We start from the raw sequence: 24,167 nt of genomic DNA, 5'->3' as shown, positions 1-24,167 counted from the left end.
TTCAAAGACTTGATAAATCAAATAATTATTTTCAAGACTTTTGCACACCTGAATCACAAGGTAAAAATAAATAAATAAATAGATTGATTCCATTTCATTTTCTCTTAAAAATAAGTGTCAATTTATTTAAACCAAATCTTTGAGCAGCCACTTTTACAATCAAGAATTATTTAAAAATCTGCAATGTTTCTGGGTTCAGTCTGCCTCAATAAATCTTGGCAAAAACAACCTGCATTTGTTTTCAAATGCAAAAAAAAGTTGAGGTAGCAAGTGTGATAAAGGGAGAAAAGTACACATGTAAAAAGAGCAAATTTTGTAAATAATGAAACTTCAATTGAATGGCAAAATGGACAAAACACGACATAAAGCCACTAAAAGAAATTAATTCAACAAGTTCATAAGTGAATCCCAACAAAAGATAAGTGTACATGAAAAAAACACCCAGGAGGGAAGCCATGGCTTTGTACACAGACATTCTAAGTCACAGCTGCCATTATTAGAATACCAGTAACAAAATGATGATCAATAGCCTACGAGTTGTAGAACTGTATTAAATTTCTGACAAGGCTGGACAAATCTATGGAGTATTTTAGAAACTTAACCATATCAGCTCTTAGCAAAATTTAACAAAGTCAAACTTATCTAATTTTATACAAGTTTGATTACAGTTGCTTGATAATTTTGTTGTCAAAACTACAAATGAAAGGAACTATAATACAGTCATTGTTATTGGTCTAAAACTACACACAATGATTAATGTTTTGTAGGCACAAATCAGAAATACAAATATGGAAGTTATAGTCCTAAAAATACAATATATATTTCTAGCAAGAAACTTGTATTCCTTGTTTGGTAGAGTTAATGTGCAACTCCAAATTCACAGACATACAATTTCTCAGAACGACTGTCTTAAAAAGTTCAGCTGTACAGTTAATTATATCAAACCAAACAATAGAAAATAACAAAAATGACATTAACCTCACCACCAGAATGGGAGAGGACTGAAGACATTCAAATAATTCTGCAAATCATCCTCCCAAAAATCCTAGAACCATCTGAACATGAAGGCCATGGCACTCAGTGCCGAAAGTTGGTAGTACTGTCCCTCACATTGGCCGTTTACAAGCATTTCAGCATCCCAATTCACAGTACGTGTCCTCACATGAGCAGGATGGTCCCACCAGCATCAGTAGCACAGTAATATCAAGTGCCATCTAGAAATCTTCAACAATACAACAGAAAACTAGAGTTTGTGAACACAAATCATGCCTGTGGTGCTATTTTAATGCAACTGATTCAGTACTTAACTCGCAGATAAAAACTGAGCTTGCATACAGATCAAGAGTAATGCTGTTTTCACTCACAATCTCGCCTTGCACCCATTTCAGTGTTACAAGGCAACAACATATTAACCCGCAAAATACACAAGGATTACTTTCAAAATAAACTGTGAAACCATCATACAATTAATCCCACAGCAAGAGCCTAAAGCTGAACAGTTTTGCTTCATGGTAGTGGACAATAAACACTCCCCTATTCAATACACCATTGGAATACTAAAGCCAAGTTTAGCAATTTCCATATCAGATAGTCTTCCTCCAAGTCACTCCACATATTGTGACACAGGGAATCTGAAAAGACCAGCACCCTTAATAACTTTACAGGCTGCAAGATTGAAGACAAATTTTCCTGACCCAAGTTATTCAAGTCCAGTGAACTCTGGCAGCCACCAAGCAACATGGAATATTGTGTAGTTATGTCCAATCCACAAAACGTACAATAATTCAATCTACCCAATTACTCCTCCACATCCTACTCTGAAAGCTATGGAAAGCATCAACATCAATGAAGAGCTGAATGTCAGGTGAAAAATAGACATGAAGGAAGGCAATGACAAAACATGCCATCAAGAACCTTAGTAAAATTGAATTCAGTGGAATCAAATGGGAAAGCATTTTCCTGGCTTGATGTATTCTCAGCACAAAAAAGTTTGCTCTTGTTTGTTGGAGTTCAGTTATCATATATCCAGCATATCAATGTAGAGGTTTTCAAGAGGGTGGCTGAGGCCAATACAGCAAGATGTTTCAGTGACCTTCATTCCATTGCAAGATCAGAAGTACAGTTTTTGGTTAATGATTGCAACGTTCTGCTCCATTTGCAACTCAAATTAAAAAGCGGTCTGTGTCCCCATGCAGCAAGATCTGAATAACATTCAAGTTTGGTATGGCATGTGCCAGGCAACACCCATTGTTAACAAAAAAGCATCTTCCTTAATATTACACAGCAGTACCATCTTTGAATTCACAGGCCATAATTAGCCATTTGATATTTGGCAGAACTTCACTTCTGAATTCCAAATACCTTCCTTAATTACAAGGGGGAAAAAAAATCTAATATTCTCCATGCAACTGAAAAACAACTCCAAAAACATTCAATAGCTCAAAGATCCTGGTCGTTGATAGCTCCAATAGCATTTGAGAAGCTCAATGCAATGTAGGACAAAGCAATTAGCTTGACTGGATCCATGCTCTTTATCAACTACAGTTTGGCATTTAACACCATCATTCCCACAAAACTACAAGACCTACAAGACCTGGGACACAACACCCCACTGTGTAATTGGATCCTGGATTTCCTCACCTCCAAACCACAATCAGTGAGGATTGGTAAGAACATCTCTCCCACAATCCCCATTAGTACTGGAGAACCACAGTTCTTAGTTCCCACTCTACTCACTGGACACCTTTGACTGTACAAATCATGTACAAATTTGCTGATCATACCATGGTAGTGGATTGTATAAAAAAGGGGCAACAGGTGGGAGATTGATAACTTGGCTGAATGGTGCACCAACAACCTTGCACTCAGTGTCACCAAAACCAAGAAACTGATTGTTGACTTCAGGAAGGGAAAACCAGAGGTTTTCATTGGGGGATCAGAGGTGGAGAAGGTGTACAAATTCAAGTTCATTGGATTCACCATCTTGGAGGATCTTTCCTGGACCTAACATGCTAATGGTATCGTGAAGCAAGCACATCAGCACCTCTTCCTCAGGAGTTTATGGAGGTTTTGAATGACATTGGAAACCCTGGCAAATTTCTACAGATGTGTGGTGGAAAGTGTGCTGACTGGCTATATCACAGTCTGGTATGGAGACACCAATGCTCCTGAGAGTAAAGCCCTGCAAAAGGTAGTGGACACTGCAAAATACATCACAGGCATCCCCATCATTGAGAACATCTACAGGGAATGCTGCCATTGGAGAGCTGCAACAATCATCAAGGATCCACACAACCCAGCAGATGCTTGGTTCTCGTTGCTACCATCAGGAAAGACGTATTGGTGTTACAGGACTCACACCACCAAGTTCAGAAACAGCTGCCACTCCTCCACCATCAGACTCCTCATGAACAAACTCAATCAGGGACCCATTTAAGGACTCTTATTTTTGCACTTTATTGATTTTTCTCAGTGTTGCACAGTTTCTTTACATTTCTTTAATTGTTTACATGTGTGCACTGAGTACTTTTTTTTGCACTATCAATAAGTGGTAATCCTGCTTCGCCACAGTAAAAAGAATCGCAGGGCTTATGCGCTTGGACAATAAATCTGAAACCTGTTCACCTTGAAAGTCATGAAAGTCTTAAAAACACATAAAGAGAAGGCAATACTATCTTTTACAAAATGACTGAATAGACTTCAATTATTTCCATCTACTCTTTTTGCAACTTTTAAAAAAAAATCCTTCTGACTGCCTGAAGTTGCAAGATCAAATATTCCAGGCTGTACAAGTGCTGGTAATTGTGATTTTTTTTCTTGCATTTTAATCACAACTTGCGCACAAAGTATACACATCTTCATTCCATTTCTCTAGTATTTCTGGAATTTTTAGTGACACATCTAGAAGTGGACTAGAGTTATTGTTATTGTATAGACTAATTCACCAGCTGCCACTGTCAAAGAGCATTGTAATATATTAGTTTCAGGGGTGCCTTGGAAATAAGGTCATGCTGGATGGAAATGCTCAACTGCAGAATGCTTCATCCATTGAAATTTAATGATGCATTAGGTTCGTGGTCATGCTTGCTTCAACTATTTATTTTGATAAGTTAACACAAAAATCTCAATAGTAAATAGTAGCCAAAATTTGCAAACAAAGCATGGCTGATAATTACTGTAATAGTTTTTTTCTAGACTACACAGAAAATATTTTCTGCAGTGCATTAAAAACTATTTAATAGTTTCACTGTTAGTATACAATATATCAGCTCAATATTAAGTTTATTGGCAATGATTGAACCAGTTCCAACAAAATGGGTCATTCAAAAACTTTTCATGTCGGCACCATAAAAACAACCAATCTTCGTTAATACTGCAAGTTTCAGTTTTTTTTTGCTTCACAGTTTATATAATAGGAGCAAAGAAATAGTTCCAATAACAAATGCCCAGCCAAATTGAAATTGGTTTAAAACAATTTGGTAGCAACCTTGTGCAAAAGACCATAATTTTGCTCATTTCTTGAAACACATTTCAAAAGTAATATATTAATCATTAAATTCAAGAAAAAAATAAATTCCTTGCAAGCTAACAACAGCTTTAAAGTAAATTCTTTCAAATGAAAACTGAAACTGGAATTTTCACAGTTACTGCCAAACCAGACAATGTTTCAAATCAAAGTATCTTTAAATTACATGTGTGAGAAGTTATCAGTTCAATGTTGAGAAAGGAATAGTTTGGTTTAAAACTGACTGCGTTTCTGGCCCATCGTTTTAATTCTCTATGCTATTCCCACTTAAATTATCCTGCACTGCTTTAATGACCATCAACACAAGAGCAAGCACTACAATTTTTCACTTAGTCATTTTATACCATTCTGGACCAGACATCTGAATTCAACTATGTTAAACCACAACAAATGCCCCTTGACAGCATTGCACCGCCCCATCCCAAACATCTTTGGCAACAATCCTGTTTTTCCTTTTTCTTAACCATCTTTTGTTTCTGTACTAATTCTAGACCATTCCCAACTACTTATCACCACTTCATCACTTAATTTTACCTGCCTTCTAACCAGATTTTTATTCATGGCAGTTCCTTACCTCCCCCCACTATACATATATGCTGTTCATATTTAAAAGGAAATAATACAAAATAAAATTCTGCTATTAAATATTCAAAACAAAGTGCATCTGGCAATCAGATAGATTGTCTTTCAGTTCAAATTTTAGATGTTAAAATTAATAATTAAAATCTCTCCACAAAGCATGGAAGAGGGGAAAAAAGGGGTTCATGCCCAAGATGACAGTACACCAACTTAACAGCCCAGAACATGACAGCTGCAGACTAAAGGGGAGTAGTGGACTGGCACAAGGCATCTGAGTGGAAGAACACCACCCAACAAAAAAGAGAAGCCTGGGATAAGACCCTTCAAGGTATGAGACCACAGCAGCAGACCAGCGTGGGGACAAAGGCCTCATATCAGCCTGCAGGATGGCTCATGGGAACCAGGTATTAGGACCCAAATAGCGAGCAGATCTCCCGAAGGGCCTCCAGGCACTGACAGACAACTTCTCAATCACTTCAAGGATTCTGAACCAGGAGACAAAAGGGATGACCTGGATGCCAGGAGCTCAGCATGGAATAGATGAGGCCAAGCAGCGATGGGGGTTGTGGGGTTGCAGAAGGCAGCTGGATCCACAGACACCTGACATGACTAAAGGCACTCTCTTTCAGACTACTTTCTTTCTCTACTTGGTAGGGGCACTGGACTAGTGGCACCTCTGTGTACCTTTATGGGTAAATAAATGGAAACAAAATTGATAATTGACCTGCAACTTATTAAATAGTAGATTATGGAATGAAATTTTGGAATCAGCAAATGGAATTTACACAGCACAGTAAACATCTTCTGACAGACATTCATTCATGAAGGAACTTAAAATCACTTCCTGAATAACACTTACACTGATAGATTAAAGTGAAAGCTTGAGTCTGACTTTCCTTGAAGGGATCAGGGCCAAAATGTCAGCAATACACTGTATATTTTATGCTTTTTTACAGAACCACTGCGTTCCAGGAAATTATTCCCTTTTTTCCGGAATACATGCTGTGTAAAATGTGCGGAACCAGAATGGGAGTTGCAGTTCTGACATTTTTCACCTAGACCCTTTGTCATTTTTCCCCAAACTCCTGCAGTGTAAACTGCACTGCAGATATTCAGGAACCATTGTGTATCTTAACTTTTTTAGAGCTGCCTGCTCTCTCCTGCAGCCCACTACCTACTCTCTGTTGCTGTGGGCCACTAAGCCTAACCCAACCGTACCCTGAAATCCAAAACCTAAGCCCTAACCCTAAGATATGAATACAAGGTCACCCACTATGCAGTCAATAAACTTATCCCAGGACATATCAAAATGCACAAGTACCGACCGGAAAGAAAATAAGGTACTGATTCCACTAAGAGCTAGAAAGAAGCACAGGGTAATGAAAACATGAACCAACCAAAAGTGGTAGTTTACAGTGACACAGAACCTCTGAGAGAGGAGACTAGTGAACACAACAGGGATGATTATCCTGCTACCTGAAAACTGACAAACTAACATGAACCCTAACGTAGATTTGACACAAGGTCTGCCAGATTGTGAACAGGTTGGTCTGTGGGTTTGTCCTCAGTTTGAACAGCCTGAAGCCCACCGCTCGACTGACAGCAGTCCCCAAAGATGGGTAGTGGTGATTAGTAAGGGATTACTTAAGGTGGTGTGTGAATGGAAAGAAAAAGTTTGAAATCCACTTCTTTCAATCAATACTTGCAGTAGATTTTGCCATGCTCTCTTGTAAATCGTTTGCATGTTTTATTAAATTGTGCACGTATTTTCCCACGGTCTTATCCTGTAACAACAGATTCATTGTTCAAGTACATCGAAGAAGCCCTTAGTCATTGGATTTGCCAGTGGAATAGGTAAAATTTCTTGTTTCTTTCAGTTTTTTCCACCTTTAGCACTTCCCAGCTCTTGTATCCATTTCAAATATAGAATGTGCAATACGACACCACTTTGAAAGTTTTAAGAAAATTAAACAGGGGGAAAAAGTATACTGAAAGTATGGAGTGGTGATAAGAACAGCCTTGATACACTTTTTGATTTACAGCTTTCTCATAAAGGCTTAACATCTCTTATTTCTAATAATTTGCTTGATTTAAGAAGAGCCTTGTTAGTTAAAATCAAGAATGACTGACAGCAGGATTTGAATCTTTCATTCTTTAATGAGGTCTGGAACTCCATTTGTAATTTGATTAATATTACCTCTCTTTGTGCATGACATTGTTTGTTGCAATTTAAAGTGGTCCATAGAGTACACATGTCTAAAGCTATATTGTTTCATTTTTATTCATATATAAATCTTCTATGTGACAAATGTGGAATTGATGAAGCCTCTTTGGTTCCCATGTTTTGGACTTATCCTAGCATAGAAATATTTTGGAAAGACGTTTTTCAAACATTATCAGTGAATCTCAAGTTTAAAATGGAACCTTGCCCTTTAATTGTTTTAGATGATGTATTACTGACTTCAACTCAAAACCAAATTTCATCTTTTACTTCAATGACAGCCAGATGTGCAATTTTGATTAAATGGGAAGATAACACTCCACCTGGTGTGTTAACAATTTCACAATAGTTAAGCGATATTATGTCTTGTTTAAGTTTAGAAAAAATTAGATATGCCATCAAAGATTCAAATAGTAACCTCCAAAAAACATGGGGACTATTATGACAATCTTAAGAATTGGGATTTCTCTGAAACTTTGGTGCTGACCATTTCCATGTCAACTTTTAACATTGCTTAGTGGTAGGGGCTTTGAATTAATTTTTTTGTGTGTTGTTAAATTCTATTTCTTTAATATGATTGAGCTCAACATTTAAAAAAAATCATTAGGAAAGTTTTATTGTAATAAACATTTTTTTTTTCTTTTGAATCTTATAGCACAATACATAACTGTATTGTTTAATTGTTTATAAACACCAATAAAAATATTTTAAAAAGAAAGGATGTCTACTTCATACGACACCCTAACTGGAAGACAGACACTCTTTTATAAATTGAGTGTATATGCTTTATTTAATTGTCTGTGTATTTTCCCATGCTCCTCGATACATTGTGTGCGCTTTTTCTCCCACACAATTTAATAAATTGTGCGCATGTGTTTTAAACCCCTCTATGATTTTCCCATGCTCTTCTATTAATAGTGCACGCGTACTTTAGCTCTCGCTACAATTTTCTCCACCCTCTTCTATTAATTGTTGTGTTGATAAAAGTAACATTAGATAGCAAACCCCTGTGTCCAGATTCAACTCTCACAGACCTGACAATTTCTCTACACAACATTGACCAGTTCAGGGATCGACAGCATTACTGTTGACATTATTCACCATTATCACCCTAATTTTAACTGGGAGAATATCTTTGACCCAATTTTTGGGGAAAACAAGTGGGTTTATCATGCCATCAAATACAGTTTGTTAGACAGATGCCGCTGAGTTACACATCCTACCTCTTTTGTTTGAGAAATGCTGGTACGCTGTATAAACTGGTGGAATGATATGGAGATTTGCAGGTTTTGGTCATACCAGTGTGCAAAAATCATAATCATCTCCTATGGACGCTGAAAAGACTGGCTGAGTTCCTCCAGCATTTTGGTGTGTTTTTACTACAATCACAGCATCTACAGACTTTTGTGTTTCACACTGTAAACAAATAATCACTTTCTGAGCTGTGCTACATAGCACAAATGTATTGGGGGTGCCACCGGTTAGCACCCCATTTTCATATAAATGTTGCTCCCAGTTTCACTCCTCTCTGAATGACGGTAATGCCTCCCCTAATCTTGATCATCACCATTCCCTCATTTGTAACTACACATTTAGTCACAAGAGTACAGATCACTTTAGCTTTCAAGTTCTGAAGTATCTACCATGCATTGGCTGTCAAAGATAACTCAAGTAATTTTATCGCACATTAAAAATAAAAATCCATTTTTATTTCAAGTTTCCATCATCTGCAAATGTCTGGAATACTTAGCAGATTAGGCAACAGTTGTGAAGGAGGAAACAATTAACATTTCAGATCAACGAAGAGTACACTCTGATGACAGGTCACTGACCTGAAATGTTGAAGATTATTTTCCTCTATGTAGATGGTGTCTGATCTATTGAGATCTATTTCTAACATGGTATTATAATTTCAGGTTTATTCTTCTTACTTGCTACCACAAATCTGCCATATATATTCTTCAGGACAAGGCCACGTTGCTCATGAAGTCATTCTTGGCGAAATTCGCTGAAGGTCCCCCATCTAGAGGGCATTCTGCGCCCCAGACGAGGGGCCACCCCCCCGCTACGCCCCAGACGAGGGGCCACCCCCCCGCTACGCCCCAGACGAGGGGCCACCCCCCCGCTACGCCCCAGACGAGGGGCCACCCCCCCGCTACGCCCCAGACGAGGGGCCACCCCCCCGCTACGCCCCAGACGAGGGGCCACCCCCCCGCTACGCCCCAGACGAGGGGCCACCCCCCCGCTACGCCCCAGACGAGGGGCCACCCCCCCGCTACGCCCCAGACGAGGGGCCACCCCCCCGCTACGCCCCAGACGAGGGGCCACCCCCCCGCTACGCCCCAGACGAGGGGCCACCCCCCCGCTACGCCCCAGACGAGGGGCCACCCCCCCGCTACGCCCCAGACGAGGGGCCACCCCCCCGCTACGCCCCAGACGAGGGGCCACCCCCCCGCTACGCCCCAGACGAGGGGCCACCCCCCCGCTACGCCCCAGACGAGGGGCCACCCCCCCGCTACGCCCCAGACGAGGGGCCACCCCCCCGCTACGCCCCAGACGAGGGGCCACCCCCCCGCTACGCCCCAGACGAGGGGCCACCCCCCCGCTACGCCCCAGACGAGGGGCCACCCCCCCGCTACGCCCCAGACGAGGGGCCACCCCCCCGCTACGCCCCAGACGAGGGGCCACCCCCCCGCTACGCCCCAGACGAGGGGCCACCCCCCCGCTACGCCCCAGACGAGGGGCCACCCCCCCGCTTACGCCCCAGACGAGGGGCCACCCCCCCGCTACGCCCCAGACGAGGGGCCAACCCCCCGCTACGCCCCAGACGAGGGGCCACCCCCCCGCTACGCCCCAGACGAGGGACTATCCCTCCTGAGCCCGACTTTCTCACAACTACGAATAATGCATCAGAAGTAACCATGATCCTAATTCATCCTAATACACCAGGTCAGGGTGTAAAGTTACTGGGGGGGGTGGGGGGGGGCTAAAATCTACCAACTGCATTTCAATGGCAGATTTACCCCCCCCACCACCACACAATTATTCTAACCACACTCAAAAGGCAATGACTCAACTCCTCACGTCAGGATCCAACTAATTCGTCCGCAAAAACCGACGTGACACTTTCTCCCATCACTTTTTTCGTCCTCCCTCCAGTGGGCCACATCCAGTTCCACATATGGCCTTTTCCTCCCGTGGCCGCAAAGTTGCCCAGACGCCTGAGGGGTTGCATTTTAATGAGAAAGACATGTTCGACGCGTCTTCGATGGGATCAAAAAGACAGCGGCTTTTTTCCAGGCGACCACATTAACCCCCCCCCCCCACCCCGAAAGGAAGTCTGGAAAGAAGCTGCTCGCACTGAAGTTTTCTGCTTTTGGGGGGGGGGGGGGGGGGGGGGGGGACCGATCCCCATTCGCCAAAGGCGGAATCATTCCACCGGCCGTGACCTTTCTGCTGTTAAATTTAGCACCGAGCCTCGGGGGTGGGGGGGGGAGAGATCGCTCCAGGCGGTGGAAGGAAGTGGCCCGACAGTGATTTGTTCTCTTTAAGACATTCAACACAGGGGCCTGTACCCACTTGGGGTATCTATTCTTCCCCCCAATCCACCCCTCCTATCCCTCCCCACCCCTCCTATCCCTCCCCACCCCTCCTATTCCCCCCTCACCCATCCTATTCCTCCCCCTCCCCTCCTATTCCCCTCACACCCCTATTCCCCCCTCCCCTCCCCCACCCCTCCAATTCCCCCACACCCCTCCTATTCCCCCCACCAGCCGTCCCCTCCCCCTCTTCTCCCCCACCCCTCCCCTCCCCCTCTCTCTCTCTCTCTCCCCCACCCCTCCCTTCCCCCACCCCCACCCATCCCCTCCCCCTCTCTCTCCCGTCCCCCCTCAGCCCTTCCCTCCCCCTCTCTCTCCCCCACCCATCCCCTCCCCCTCTCTCTCCACTCCCCCCTCCCCCCAGCCCTCCCCTCCCCCTCTCTCCCCCCCAGCCCTCCCCTCCCCCTCTCTCTCTCCCCCCCTCCCCCCCAGCCCTCCCCTCCCCCTCTCTCCTGCACCCCAGCCTCTCCCCCCCCCCCACAAGCCATGCCCCTCACCTCCTCCTCGCTCTCGCTCTTGAAGCACAAACACGCCGCTCGCTTCTTGTAACCGTCCCCGTCGTAAGTCCGAGTCTGGTTTTGCTTTAATTTCATCATTTATATTTTCGGTCTGATTTCAATTCTTCTCTTCCTTGTGGTTATTGAATGTAATTGACCCCCTCCCCCCCTCTTCTTCGCCAATGGAGAGAGGAGCCCCCCCTCGCCGCCGGTTATCCGCTCCGTCCCTTCATCGCCCCACCGCCATTCTCCCCGACAGCGTCTCCGCCGCTCTTCCCGCCATCTTAGCCGCGCCGTCCGCCAACCTCACTCGCTCGACAAAAGAGGCGCGTGGGTCTCCGACTCCCCCATCCCCCCCCCCCTCCTCTCCTCAGCCACTCAACGTCACCGGCGGGCGGCCGACGGCTTCGGCCTCCGCCAATCAGAGCCCGCAGCAGGTGCCCGCCCCCTGTCTCCGCCCTCGACAACCAAGTTGGGTTGACGCTCATGAACGTGAACGACGGCAGGGAAGGGAGGGGTGGTTTCCCTCCCCCTCCCCCCTCCCCCACCCGTCCCTCCCCCTCCCCTCCCCTTGCCGATCCTTGTGTGCAAAGACAAAAGAGCCCAGTCGTTGTCTGTATTATGTGATGTTTGTACCTGGTCCTGAACGTGAACGATGTTTCTCGGCTCCGTTACTCACTGATCCCGAAATCGGCGCGGCCACAAAGTAACATTTCCAGAGGTTTTGAACCATTTTCGTGGATGGGGCATCCGTTTCTGAGACCAATCCAGTCCCCTTGAATTGATTCTGTCCACAGATTTAATGGGCTCATCGTGACCAGACCCTCAAGGTTTGCTGACACGGGGAAAAGACGAAAGTGGTTGAAACCAAAACTCAGCTGGTCAGACCGGGTCCTTGATGTAGCAAAGATAAAGAGACAAATGCAACGTAAAGAGACAAATGCAACGTTGAGACATATGCAACGTAAAGGGACAAATGCAACGTAAAGAGACACATGCAACGTAAAGAGACACATGCAACGTAAAGAGACATATACAACGTAAAGAGACATATGCAACGTAAAGAGATATGCAACGTTGAGACACATGCAACTTAAAGAGACACATGCAACGTAAAGAGACATATACAACGTAAAGAGACATATACAACGTAAAGAGACATATACAACGTAAAGAGACAAATGCAACGTAAAGAGACATATGCAACGTAAAGAGATATGCAACGTTGAGACACATGCAACATAAAGAGACACATGCAACGTAAAGAGACATATACAGCGTAAAGAGACAAATGCAACGTAGAGACATATGCAACGTTGAGACATATGCAACGTAAAGAGACACATGCAACGTAAAGAGACATATACAACGTAAAGAGACATATACAACGTAAAGAGACATACAACGTAAAGAGACATATACAACGTAAAGAGACATGCAACGTAGAGACATATGCAACGTAAAGAGATATGCAACGTTGAGACATGCAACGTAAAGAGACACATGCAACGTAAAGAGACATATACAACGTAAGGAGACATATGCAACGTAAAGAGACACATGCAACGTATGAGCCCTGTCAGAAATAAAACTTCTCACACATGAGTCTCTTTAAAACTGATGACACGACAAGCTTTATTTACAAGTCTGCAGAGTTGGACTCAACTGGTTTCTCACCAGTTAAGCCCCGATACATACAGTGCATTGATTTTTATACCTTTATTATTTGCCCTTCCCCTTCTTATTAATACTGTTTTAATTGGTTAGTATTACAAAAACATTCTAAGTATAACTGCATTATTAATTATCCCGTTCGTTACGTACGCTGTGAACTCTACATTCACTGAATTCTGTTTCTCACACTTCTTATCAATCCTTTGTCTCCTGCATGTCTCTCACTATGACCATGAAAAGATAGGTTTAAAAAAAACATATTCAGCAGCTCCTTCTGTCCTTGACTGCTAGTAAACTCTCTGTCCGTTCTGGCTTCCCTGTTTATGATTAATCATCACATTTTAACTTAAGTCTTTTTAACCTAAATTCTCTATATCACAATCCACCCCTTTCTCTCTTTAAAATGTGTTGAATATATGTATAGATATGAATGGGGATTCTAAGCTAGGGAAGAGAAATGTTTTATGATACATTAATCTCACGTTGAAATAAAAGTCTTACAGGGTCTCCCATCCCCCCTGGTTGCATAGCTTGTTCGACCATGGAAATCACCAGGCTGCGTAGACAGGGAATAATACAGGGCAAAATAAGTAGGAGGAATAAAATACCTCCGATGACCCACAAGAAGGTACGCCACCAGGTTCCTCCAAACCATTTGTCCATCCAATTAAATTGTGGGAAAGGATGCCAGGTTTGAACCGGTACATGGGACAATGTACGAATATTATCAGCGATTTTACGAATGGCTTTTCCATTATCATCAATCTGTAAGCAGCAGTTAGTCAAATTAAGTTTGCCACATACACCTCCTTCCGTGGCTAGGAGATAGTCTAGGGCTAGACGGTTTTAAAAACAGTGGATAAGAACCAAGTCTGAGGTTTAGGAAACCAAGTGAAAACACCAGGCGAAATGCGAATCCATACAGCCTTGCAGGGACTTTCTCCTACTGGGTATTTGCCGGCTCGTGAGAGACAATAAAAACCAGAGGGGACATTAGAGAGAGACCAGGTTTCTCTTGATCTCGTTCGGTTAGTTGTCCAAATGCGGGAAATCATGGTCAATGAATTGAGAGGTTCTCCCCACCAAGGCCATTGTTCTGACATCCGTGGACCCCCGCAGACCCAACAATTAGTTACATTAAAAGTTCCTGCAATTTTAGTTGCCAGATCTACAAAAAGGTTATCTCCCTCAATTACATTACCGAAACTTACACGGTTATTTGGATGGACTCGAACTAAGTCCGGCTGTCTTAAAGGGACAGGCAATTTCGAGTGTGGAGTGTAACTTCTCATTGGAACAGTACGTTGGTGTATGCAAAACCAGAGTCCATCAGGGCATGGTGGGCTTGAGTCACCTTTCCAACCGTTAAGAGGGAAAGGAGTGGTATTAGGAATCTGTATATAATGACCCATATTATTTCCTTCTTTTTCCACACAAGGGGTATATGGATGTTGGGTGGTATTTTCTGCCCAACATTTCTCAGGAACTGAGGTATGGGAAATGAAATTACCTTCCTTTCTTCCCCAAATGTGGTCCTAAAACAGGACCACTGTATCTCTGCATTTCTTACATCTCACACCTGATAAAGACATAGGCAAACTAAGAAAAATCAAAGAACATAACAATAACATTGTGAATTAAGTCTCTTTGCGAAATCGTAAGGTAAGAGGTTTTTCTCCAGGAATACAAGTCCAATCTGAGTTCGTATCAGGGTCCTGTGGCGCCTCTACAGGTCCCTTAAATCTGGATGCGTGTGTCCACCCCTTCTCTCTTGTTCGTGCTGCAGCTTCTGTAGTTAAGAGAACTTGGTATGGACCTTCCCACTGGGGCTGGAGTTTTTCAGTCTTCCAGGTCTTGATAAGAATCCAGTCTCCTGGTTCCACTTTGTGTAAAGAAAAGTCTAGAGGCGGTGTTTGTGCCAATAGTCCTCTCTTTCGTAAATCTGTAAGAGAGCGTGACAGTGCCTGTAAATAGTTCCTAACAAATATATCCCCTTCCCCCAAGGTGGGACACCCCTCAACTGTACTCCAGAAGGGAAGCCCAAATATCATTTCATAAGGGGACAGCCCTACATCTTTTCGTGGGGCAGTACGAATTCTCAATAAGGCTAGGGGCAGACACTTTATCCAAGGCATTTTAGTTTCCACCATTAACTTTGTCAATTGGATTTTTAGTGTTCCATTCATACGCTCGACCTTCCCTGAGCTCTGTGGATGCCAAGGGGTATGTAATTTCCAAGAGACCTGTAATGCATCACAAATCAATTGTTGGATTTTTGAAGAAAAATGTGGACCCCTGTCTGAGTCTATAGAATCCATTATACCATATCTGGGGATTATCTGCTCTAGGAGGAGGCGAGCTACTGTAGAGGCTGTAGTATTTATTGTTGGGAAGGCTTCTACCCATCGGGTAAAGTGATCCATTATCACCAACAGATATTTCCATCTTTGAACTTGAGGTAACTCTGTGAAGTCGATCTGGATACGTTGAAAAGGGCGTATGGTTAATGGTTGACCTCCCATGGTCCCTGTCCTCATTATCTTCTTATTAATTTTTGTGCATAGGTAACAATTTTGCACCTCTTGTTAGCCAAGGTGTAGATTCCCTTACACACATATTCTCGAAGCACTGTGTCACATAAGGCTTGGGTGCCCCAGTGGCTCTGTTGATGCAGGTGTTTTAAAATATTGCGAGTTATTTCTTTATTTAGAACAATTCTTCCATCTGGTGTTTTCCATGTTCCATCAGGTAACTGGCTTGCGCCCAGCTGATCCATGTTCTTTTCTTCTTTAGCAGTGAAAATGGGAGCTGTCTTTATGCCTTGCCTTATTGGGATTAAAGTCAGCAAACGGACTTCTTGTTGCATGGCTGCTCTTTTGGCTTCTTCATCAGCCAGTCTGTTTCCAATTGCTGTCGGGTTATCTCCCCTTTGATGGCTTGGTATGTAGACCACTGCTATTTCTTGGGGTAATGTTAAGGCTTCTAGAGTCAGAGTAATCATCTGTTTGTGTGCCAATTCCTTTCCTCTTGATGTAATTAGACCACGCTCCTTCCAGATCTTACCAAAGGTATGCACTACTCCGTATGCGTATTTGGAATCTGTGTAAATCGTTCCAATTTTCTTTGCCAGTATTTTGAGGGCTCTCTGCAAGGCATATAGTTCACAGGATTGTGCTGACCAGCTTCCGGGTAGTCTCGTGGATTCTACTACTTTCCAAGTATTTCCTTCTATTATAGCATACCCATTTCTTCTCATTCCGTCAACACATCTGGCGGAGCCATCAATGTAGAATTCATATCCTTCTCCCAGCGGAGTATCGCAAAGGTCTTCTCGGGTCTTGGTCTGAAGATCTGTCAACTCGACACAGTCATGCTCCACCTCTTTCTCTGTTTCACTGCCGTATAAAAATTGAGCTGGGTTGCAGCTATTAATTTTTGCAAACTGTAAATCTTCTCCAACCATTAAAATGGTTTCATACTTTAATATGCGAGAATCAGTCAGCCATCGATGGGCAGTTTGTGTTAATAAAACACTCACAGAATGGGAGGTGTACACAGTCATCTTTCCTCCAAAAGTAAGTTTACGTGCTTCCTCTACCAACAGAGCAGCAGCCGCTACTCCCTGGATACACGTCGGCCATCCGCGAGACACTGGGTCCATCATTTTGGAAAGGAAAGCTACTGGGTGTCGCTGACCGCCTTTTTCTTGTGTTAAAACTCCCACAGCTGTTCCTTGGTTATGAGTGACAAATAGCTGGAAGGGCTGTTTTAAAGAGGGCAGAGTGAGCACTGGGGCTCGTGTTAGGCGATGTTTCAAGTCCTCGAACCATCCCTCCTCCTCCTGGGTCCATTTCAATGGATAGTCATTTTCATTTGTCAGTTTATCATACATAAACTTCACCAAAACTGAGTAGTCCTCTATCCATAACCTACAGTATCCTAAGAGTCCCAGGAATTGTCTTATTTCCTTCTTATTACGGGGTAAAGGCATTCTAGTGATTCCCGCAATTCGTTCAGGGGTAATCCGTTTCTGTCCTTTACTTATCTGGTGTCCCAGATATATCACAGTTTTCTCAACAAACTGTAACTTGTTTCTGGACACTCGTAGACCCTTTTTCCCCAGATAATTCAAGAGTCTAATGGTCTCTCTCCTCATTTCTTGTTCCTTGGGTCCTGATAATAGTAAATCATCCACATACTGCATTAGTTGGGAATCATCAGATTGTGGATAGTCCATCAGGATTTGTTCTAGCATTTGTCCAAACAGGTTTGGAGATTCAGTGAACCCTTGGGGCAATACAGTCCACCGAAACTGTCTCCGTCTACCTGTCCATGGATTTTCCCATTCAAACGCAAACATATCTCTACTTTCCTCTTCTAACGGACAAGTCCAGAAGGCATCCTTCAAGTCGATAACACTAAACCACTCATGGTCTGGGGGAATCCGACTCATAATAGTATAGGGATTAGGCACCACTGGGTGGCGGGTTTGAACAATAGCATTCAAACTTCTTAGATCCTGAACTAGGCGATAGGATCCATCTGACTTTTTTACTGGGAGTATAGGGGTGTTATAAGGTGACATGAATTCTTCTAATAGTCCGTCTCGTATTAAAGTCTCAATTACCGGCTGTAGCCCTTTTCTCCCTTCCAAAGAAATAGGATACTGACGTTTCCTTACCGGCTGATGACCTGGTATTAATGTGACATGTAAAGGTGGGATGTCCAGACCTCCTCGATTTCCCTCCTTATACCAGACTCTCTCGTCAATCTGCCGTTCATCCTCTTCCTTTAAAGCGCAGAGGTGGACTCGCACTTCTCCGTCCACAGGGAGAGTACCCAAACCTAGGAGAGCCTGTAAGTCCCTTCCTAGGAGGTTAAATCCAGCCGAAGGTAATAACAAGAGGTCTTGTACCCCTTCTCTTTCTTCCAGTTTCACTGTTACTTGGGGAATTATTGATACCATTCTGGGAGCTCCTTCTATCCCAGAAATTGTCAAATTACTTTTTATAGGCTCAGTTCCGATTGGCACAGTTATTACACTACTTCGTTCCGCTCCTGTGTCCACCATAAACACCACCTCTTCTCCCTTGGGACCAATTTTTAGTTTTACCAGGGGTTCCCTCTTATATTTGGTCCCTAACATTTGGAACCCCTGACACCCCTAATCTTCTTCCATAAGTTCGAGGGCACGCAATTCCCTCTTGTATCGGGGGCATTCCCTCTTAAAGTGTCCTTCCTCATTGCAGTAATAGCACTTAACGAATCTCCGGGGTCTTCCCTCTCTTGGATATTTTGGATTGTTTAGAGGAAGGTTTTGTTTTCTTTCCCCTCTGGATTCAGCATTCATCTGTCGGATAGTCTGTACCATAACCTTTGTCACCTTCTTTTGATCTTCTTCTTCTCTCTGCACATATACTTTTTGTGCCTTTTTTAACAGTTCACTTAGGGGTTTTTCACTCCAGTCCTCCTCCTTTTCTAGTTTCTTTCTAATGTCTTGCCATGATTTGGAAACAAATTCAATTCGAATAAGCTGTTCACCCATTGGTGTACTAGGGTCCACACCAGCATACTGTTGGACATTCTTTCTCACCCTCTCCAAAAAATCAGTAGGGGACTCGTCTTTCCCCTGGTGGTTCCCAAATGCCTTGGTAAAATTGTGACCCTTTGGCACAGCCTCCCGTATCCCTTTAATTGTCCACTCTCTATATTGTCTCATACTTGCCAATCCCTCGGGTGTTCGTTTGTCCCACCTGGGTTCATTTAGGGGATATTTTTGTTCATGGGGTCTAGGGTCCCCAGGTTGTTCATATTCCCACATGAGGAGGGCAGCCCGTCGAATCATCTGCCTCTCCTGGGGTGAAAATAATGTTCCCATTATTGCCTGCATCTCTTCCCACATATATGTTTGGTCCCAAGAATTGGTCAAGCTGTTCAGCCAGTCCTATAGGATCTTCCAATAACTTTTTCATTTCTTTCTTAAATCCCCGCACCTCTGTACTAGTTAGGGGAACATTCACATATCCCGTTCCCCCTCCCGGTCCTCCCATAGGAACTTCTCTCAGGGGATTTAGGTTTATTGAAAACTTTGATGGTCCTGGACCAGTCTGGGATCTTGTCCAGGGTCGGTTTACCGGTGGAAGTTTAGGGTCCGACTCCCTTAATTCATCCTTTTTATCCCGGCCCCCTTCGGGGCAATCAGATTCATCACCTTTCCCCTCCGGTAATAAGCTTTCCTCGGGCGCAGTAGGCACCGGGGGAATATAAGGAGGGGGAAGGTTGTCCAGAGGTTCCCATTTCTTTTCTCCTGCCACTCTCAATTTAAAACATTCTGTTAAGGATCCTGGCCAGGGAACCCAACAAAATGCATATGCTGACTCTTCTTGATTCACCTTTGGTCTCGAATTTACATATATGTTTAATGCTTGTCTAACCCAATCCTCATCAGATCCAAATTTCGGCCACCAGACCGAGGAACCTTTAATAGGTTGTTTTGACCAAAGGAGACAATATTGGACCATCTTTTTCTTGTTTTTGTCCCGATATCTATTACTATCCCAATTTTCAAACATTCTCCCCAAAGGGCTGTCAAGGGGTACTCCCAGGAATTGTCCTGAATTTTCAGACGAGCCCTTAGATTTTGATCCTCCCATTTTCCCACCTAGATCTGTTTATCGTTGCTGAGGACCCTCTCGCTCTGGACCCTACTCCCTTCCTCTCAGACGCCTCGTCGGAGGTGCTGTCCCTCCTTCGGTTACCGCTGAGGTTTTCCTGGGGTTGACCCCTCTCTTCTCGGCACTTCGTCGGAGGTGCTGTCCCTCCTTCGGTTACCGCCGAGGTTTCCCTGGGGTCTATCCTAGAGTCCCGCGACAGGGTCCTCACACAACGACAAAAGATCTATACTTAATCTATTCCGTTAGGTTTTTATCCAAACAGGTGTATCCCGTTACACCTGTTACCCAATCCCCACACCACAATCGTAAGTCGTCACTTACCGGTGTCTTCCCGGGGATTGAACCGTCACCCTTCTCCTCTCCGTCTTGTCGTGTCACCCTGTCCGGATACCACTCGCTCAAGCCGCCCGAAGCGACGAGCAAGGGACTAGGAGCCGCTGAACTCAGCGGGGTGCACCGCCTCCGATGTCCCTCTTCTCGCCTCCCCTCACGGCCGGAGTGTAGATCCCGGACGAGCCCCCATTTGTCAGAAATAAAACTTCTCACACATGAGTCTCTTTAAAACTGATGACACGACAAGCTTTATTTACAAGTCTGCAGAGTTGGACTCAACTGGTTTCTCACCAGTTAAGCCCCGATACATACAGTGCATTGATTTTTATACCTTTATTATTTGCCCTTCCCCTTCTTATTAATACTGTTTTAATTGGTTAGTATTACAAAAACATTCTAAGTATAACTGCATTATTAATTATCCCGTTCGTTACGTACGCTGTGAACTCTACATTCACTGAATTCTGTTTCTCACACTTCTTATCAATCCTTTGTCTCCTGCATGTCTCTCACTATGACCATGAAAAGATAGGTTTAAAAAAAACATATTCAGCAGCTCCTTCTGTCCTTGACTGCTAGTAAACTCTCTGTCCGTTCTGGCTTCCCTGTTTATGATTAATCATCACATTTTAACTTAAGTATTTTTAACCTAAATTCTCTATATCACAAGCCCTTCACCAAGGCAGGTTTTTTTTGTATGGGGTGAAATACAAGGCAAGGGAACATGTTAATTTCAATGGGAGCTTATTGTCCTATACAAAAGTACACCAAAATTCTTACAAACAAGCAACCTCTTGCCAGTGCCTGGCTGGCACCAAACCTCTTTTCACTCCAGTTATCAAAAAAATGTGATTCAAGCTCTGCCAAATCTAGAAATTAATTTTAAAAAGTAGAAGCGTTACATCCCCCCCCCCCCCCCCTCCTCCCAACCTGCCCACTTTCTTCTATAACCACAACTTGCCCGACATATCTGGGCGTCTTCTCACCGCTCCAACGTGCTCAGATTTGGAATCGCCAATTTAAATTCTTCACCTCCTCTCTCTCTCTCTCCTCTTCCCAGATACATCTTACCCTCTTGTGGTCATGCGCCAACTTTTGTTGGACAACCTTCTCATGAAGCATACTGGAATACTTAACTGTAAAAATGCTACTCATTAATATCTGACCTGTACATTTTGAAGCTTTGTTCACTGCGGTGGGAAATTCAACAAGGTAACGTGTGCTCCCATAAACATGAATGTGAGAATGATCTCTTTTAAGATAATACCATATTGACTAGAACACTGTGAGGGGGTGGGGGGAGAGAGACTCTCAATCTTTCGCTCATGGAGCTCCTTGGGTTCTTTTGTATCCATCTAAAGGACAGTCAAGAGAACCTTGCCTCATCCAACCGAGGGCAACCTCCACGGTGCGGAACTCCGGCTGGGCTGCACCGAGGAGTTGGGCAGATTCGGGGGTAAAAACTTCGGTGGAGAGTTGGTGACGCCGCAGAGATCACCCATCTGGTACCCTGTTAGCAAAGATGAAAGATGTAACTTTCTTATATTAACAAGACATTGTTTTTTGTAATTCATATTTCTTCTCAGTGAATGGTACTTAACTAAGACAGCAGAACTAAATCTGTCAAACAGAACTATCGAATTCGCAAGGTTTATTCTTTTCTAGTTATTTTTTTCCTAAAATTGTGTCGCACCCTTGCTTTTTTTAAAAAAAACCACGTCTGCCTTGTTGAAATGGAATGAAAACCCTTCATCAGAAAGATCACCTGCAAATGACACTTCAGTGGCTCTGATGCAGGACACACGCGTCGACCTGTTTGTTCTCCCACTTCCACTCCAAGTGACAGACCGTGTTCTTTTGCACTGTCGTTGCATTCCAGGAAAGGAACTGTTCCTTCGACTTGGTCAACTGTCACCGAATATCATGTCCATTCAAAGCAGTAATTGATTTTTTAAAACTCCGATTTCCCCTCTTGTCTTAGACAACCTCAACAAACAGCGATCGCTACTGGAGGGCGCGTCCTCCGAGATCCAAGACCTGATTCTGGGGTGGGGGGGAAGAAAAAAGCAAGAGATTGGCAATGTCGAGATCACTGTCGGATTCCTCGCCGTCGGAATCTTTGAACCAAAGGAAAGCTGCCCTGTTGCAAGAGTTGAAGGATCTGCGGAGGTTCCCTGAAGGATCACACGTTGTGCCGTCAAAACAAGCAAGCCCACCAGTTCCGCCCGAAAACGTGTCTCCGTCTCCAATGGGCAAGGGAATGGAAGAGACCAGGAGAACCACCTCGGCAGAGCTGCCCCAATTCCAGGCCCAGGCACAGTTTCCCAATGAATTAACAGAGGGGAACCCCAAACAGCACACAAGCAGTCCAAAGGGGAAAATTACAAGCAACTTTGGAAAGAAGAGAGGTTCAAGGTCAATATTTTTGTTTCAAGTCCGCCCAAGTAGAACAGGTTTCAGTACCAATTCAGGCTTAACAATGCTTCTGTAAACTACCGTCTAGTGTATAAAAGCTATCTCCTTCAATGAGATGGCATCATGTTATGTACTTCATATTTTTAATTGTTTCACTAATGATAGTCTTTTAGCATTCTTCACAAGTCAAGTATTTACAGCGATGATAAACAGTGGCAAGAAGTTGCTTGTTTGTAAGAATTTTGGTCTACTTTTATCTAGGACAATAAGCTCCCACTGACATTAACATGTTCCCTTGCCTTGTATTTCCCCAATTATGAAAGGGATAGAAAAGAGAGAGGCAGGAAAATTGTTTTCAGTGGTAGGTGAGACCAGAACTAGGGGGATGATGGTCTTCATAGTCAGGAAATGGAGTTAGCAGGAAACGCTAGTATCATAGATGAATCCATCAGGGTTATACAAACATTAAATGTCTGATGAGTAAAGAAGGCAAGGTTTTAGAAGCGAAACTGGCTAATCCTATGAATGACTCACTACTTTTTCAGTGAAATTACCAGTTTCACATTTTTAAGGTGCATTAAAAGACTTATTTAATGCTTTTGCACCCTGATAGCTTTTATTGTGTAGCTGTGGAGTCAACTGTGGGAGTAATTTTAAAGGTAGCCAGCGTCAGAAAACTAAAACATTTTCAGATGAGCAGCTGACTGATGGTGGGAAATACACAGAGTTCATCATTACATTTGATTAGGCGTGCAACAAATGTTATGGTGTTACTCAAAATTAAATTAACATCGTAAAATATATTTCATTATTCTATATTGAAATTACATAAAAATCCACTAAAAATATTAAGAAACAAACAATTAAAAACATGACTTTCTTCCTTCTTTACCTTTATCTTTGCTACGTAAAAGTCAACTTTTGACCTGAGTTTCTCCAGCATTGTGTTTTTATTTCAATCACGGAGTCAGAATCTCGGAGAGTTGTTTTAGCAGACCAATGGTCATTCAGCCTTCTCACTGCCTGTGGGAAGAAGCTGTTCCTCAGCCTGGTGGTTCTGGCTCTCATACTTCTGCATCTCATACACAACAGGAGCAGCACTCTGCATGCAGAGTGATAGGGGTCCTCCCTGATTTTGCAAGACCACTTTAAACAATGATCCAGTAAATCACATGGATGGGGAGGGGAGAAGGGGAGGGTGAGACACCTTTGATCCTATATGGTGCTTTTATGATCTTGTGGATAGTCTTCCGATTTGATGTTCTACAACAACCGTGCCACACTGTGATGCACCCAACCATGATACTCTAAAGCCCCTTTCAAACTTGCAAGTGGTCCTCGGAATTAATGGCCAATTGGCCTTTTAAGTGTCTAGTGTGAAAGGAAAATCTTCTCCATGCCGGAGTCAGATGACATCATCTCACGCCGGGGATTGATGGCCTTGACCCCCAAGTACAATTCCCGGCATCTGCAGACACCAGGGTTATAATCAGGCGAGTGTAGAATGGGCAATTACATTGTATGATTGAAATGGCCCAAGTTTCTGCATGAGTGCAGGAACGTGAAAGAAGAGAAGATTAAAATGAAGATATAAACTTTGCCGTGGGAAAGTCGCAGCAGGAGAGAGAGAGAGGAAATAAATAGCGATAC

The 24,167-nt window shown here is 43.5% G+C and overlaps 2 protein-coding genes across 6 annotated transcripts in view; one reads left to right on the top strand and one right to left on the bottom strand.

Annotated features, from left to right (window-relative positions):
- LOC138765057 (diphosphoinositol polyphosphate phosphohydrolase 1) overlaps positions 1–11,614 on the bottom strand; it is a 61,571-nt gene extending 49,957 nt beyond the window's left edge. Inside the window, exon 1 of the mRNA XM_069941719.1 lies at positions 11,422–11,614. Within this exon, the coding sequence (XP_069797820.1) occupies positions 11,422–11,520 (99 nt within the window). The 5' untranslated portion in view covers positions 11,521–11,614. The remainder of the gene's footprint in view (positions 1–11,421) is intronic.
- Positions 11,402–24,167, top strand: part of LOC138765055 (gametogenetin-binding protein 1-like) — a 77,350-nt gene continuing 64,584 nt past the window's right edge. For 4 of the 5 annotated variants that reach the window (XR_011358443.1, XM_069941713.1, XM_069941711.1 and 1 more), the window contains exon 1: positions 21,980–22,517. Coding sequence is in view for 4 of the 5 variants with exons in the window: in XM_069941713.1 (XP_069797814.1) it covers positions 22,183–22,517 (335 nt within the window). In the remaining variant the exon portion in view is untranslated. Of the gene's footprint in view, positions 11,485–12,218; positions 12,951–21,979; positions 22,518–24,167 lie in introns of those variants that run through there. The other variant, XM_069941715.1, reaches the window with a different exon arrangement.

Source organism: Narcine bancroftii, chromosome 5 (genome assembly GCF_036971445.1).
Source record: "Narcine bancroftii isolate sNarBan1 chromosome 5, sNarBan1.hap1, whole genome shotgun sequence".
NCBI classification, from domain to species: Eukaryota; Metazoa; Chordata; class Chondrichthyes; order Torpediniformes; family Narcinidae; genus Narcine; species Narcine bancroftii.
The sequence above is the reverse complement of the archived record's forward strand: the minus strand, read 5'-3'. Positions and strand labels throughout refer to the sequence as shown.